At 40.3% G+C, this 1,674-nt stretch overlaps 1 protein-coding gene across 1 annotated transcript in view; it reads left to right on the top strand.

Moving 5' to 3' along the window:
• Positions 1–1,093: 1,093 nt before the first annotated feature.
• HENMT1 (HEN1 methyltransferase homolog 1 (Arabidopsis)) overlaps positions 1,094–1,674 on the top strand; it is a 9,215-nt gene continuing 8,634 nt past the window's right edge. Inside the window, exon 1 of the mRNA XM_009324220.1 lies at positions 1,094–1,210. Within this exon, the coding sequence (XP_009322495.1) occupies positions 1,094–1,210 (117 nt within the window). The remainder of the gene's footprint in view (positions 1,211–1,674) is intronic.

The following is a 1,674-nucleotide window of genomic DNA, read 5'->3' as shown; positions in this document are numbered from 1 at the left end:
GTACCTAGGAGGGATGAGGAGGTGGGTGCCTGGGGGCTGGCTGCTCAGCCGGTTACTGGTGAGGGCAGCCCAGCAGGTTCGCTTTGCTCCTGAGGAGGCGGATGACCGGCCTGAACGCTGAGCCTGTTTCCTGGGTTTGTGTGTATATATATATATGTCTTTATACTTCACGTATAAAAGACATTATGGGGTGGTCAAGTTGCCAGCAGGCTTGGCCCAGCTGCTTTGGTTGTGTTGGACCCGGTGCCCCTTAGACCTGCTAGTGAGCCCTGGGCTGCAGCTGCCGCCTGGGAGGATGGCTCTGGAAAGCCATGTGCGCACAGGACCACGTTCCTTCACTTAGGTGATTCCCGTGGAGTTCGTCCATTAGGGCCTTATTTTTAGGTTTAGTGGAGATATTTCTTGTTAAATGCTCGTGAGTGCTAAAATGTAGTTTTTAATAAAAGGTGGGAGAGTTGGAAATGCACTGATGGTTATGACTCTAATGCCATGTTGAATTATGTTAGATTACCTGTAAAATGCAGGCACCAATGACAAGGTTTAGCTCATAGTAGATCTAAAGCTAAGGCCTAGCAGAACCTCTCGCCTTGCACAACATAGTAATTATTCAGATATTTCCTGCTAGTTGTTACATTGTAGAAATTGTATGGAGCCATACATACACGAATCCAGATGTAAAATCATCTGAATTGTAAGATAGAACAAGTGATAGATGAGAGACGAGAAAGTATTTATTTTTCTGTGCTTGCCGGAAAAGCTAAGGAAGATTAGATATGTTGCAGTTGTGTAAACGCTGTAGGTGTGCTGGCTGGAGAGTGACAAATTATGAAACTTGATAACTTTTTTTAATGTATATGACTTATAATTGTTTATGAAAAGGTTATTTACGTCATTATATGTGGAGGGAGCAGCTAGTGCCTAAGTTCACTAATTCTTATGTTTTTGTCATTCTCTGAATAGAACTGGGATCAGGTCTACCCCTGCTTAATTGTGAATTGAACACCGCTGAAAACAGCAAACTCTGTAATTTGATATGTTACAAAGTACTTCAGAAAATGAGTTAACTTTTTAATTTTAGCATTAGCAAAATATTATGGATAAGAACTTTCAAGAAGAACAGTTTACAGGAACTATTAAATTTACGCCTCCTTTGTACAAACAACGCTACCAGTTCATTAAGGATTTAGTGGGGAAATACAAACCTAAGAAGGTTGGTATGTTTTGCCTTTTTAAGTTATAAATTTGAAAAAAAAGTTAACATTAGGTATCTTAGGAAGACAGGAAATGCCTAGATAACCTGCTGACCTAATTATCAAAACAGTAGTGGAGGAGCTGTTGTTAAAACTGAATTGCCTTAGCAGACAGTTGATGATCAGGTTTTATTTTTCAGGGGTGCATGTAATTGGTGTTGATTGACAGGAAGAAGGAAAAATGAAAACAAGAAAAATGCCTTAGCCTGTTCTGGAGAGTAGGTGGCATTCTGGTTTTAATTTAATGCTGAGGATTTTGGTTTAAGTTGCTTTCATCATAGTTTGGTTTTGCTTTCTAGAGCTGTTAGTTCCATATACGGTGTCAGGTTTACCTCATCATTCACATGGGTGTTCTCAGATGAGAAGTGACATTAAGAGTGTGGGATTATGTGAGGCTAACTCTCCTCCGCTTTCTTAAGGTCTT

Source organism: Pygoscelis adeliae, unplaced genomic scaffold (genome assembly GCF_000699105.1).
Source record: "Pygoscelis adeliae isolate BGI_AS28 unplaced genomic scaffold, ASM69910v1 Scaffold265, whole genome shotgun sequence".
Lineage (NCBI taxonomy): Eukaryota > Metazoa > Chordata > Aves > Sphenisciformes > Spheniscidae > Pygoscelis > Pygoscelis adeliae.
This window is presented reverse-complemented; position numbering and strand designations above follow the sequence as displayed.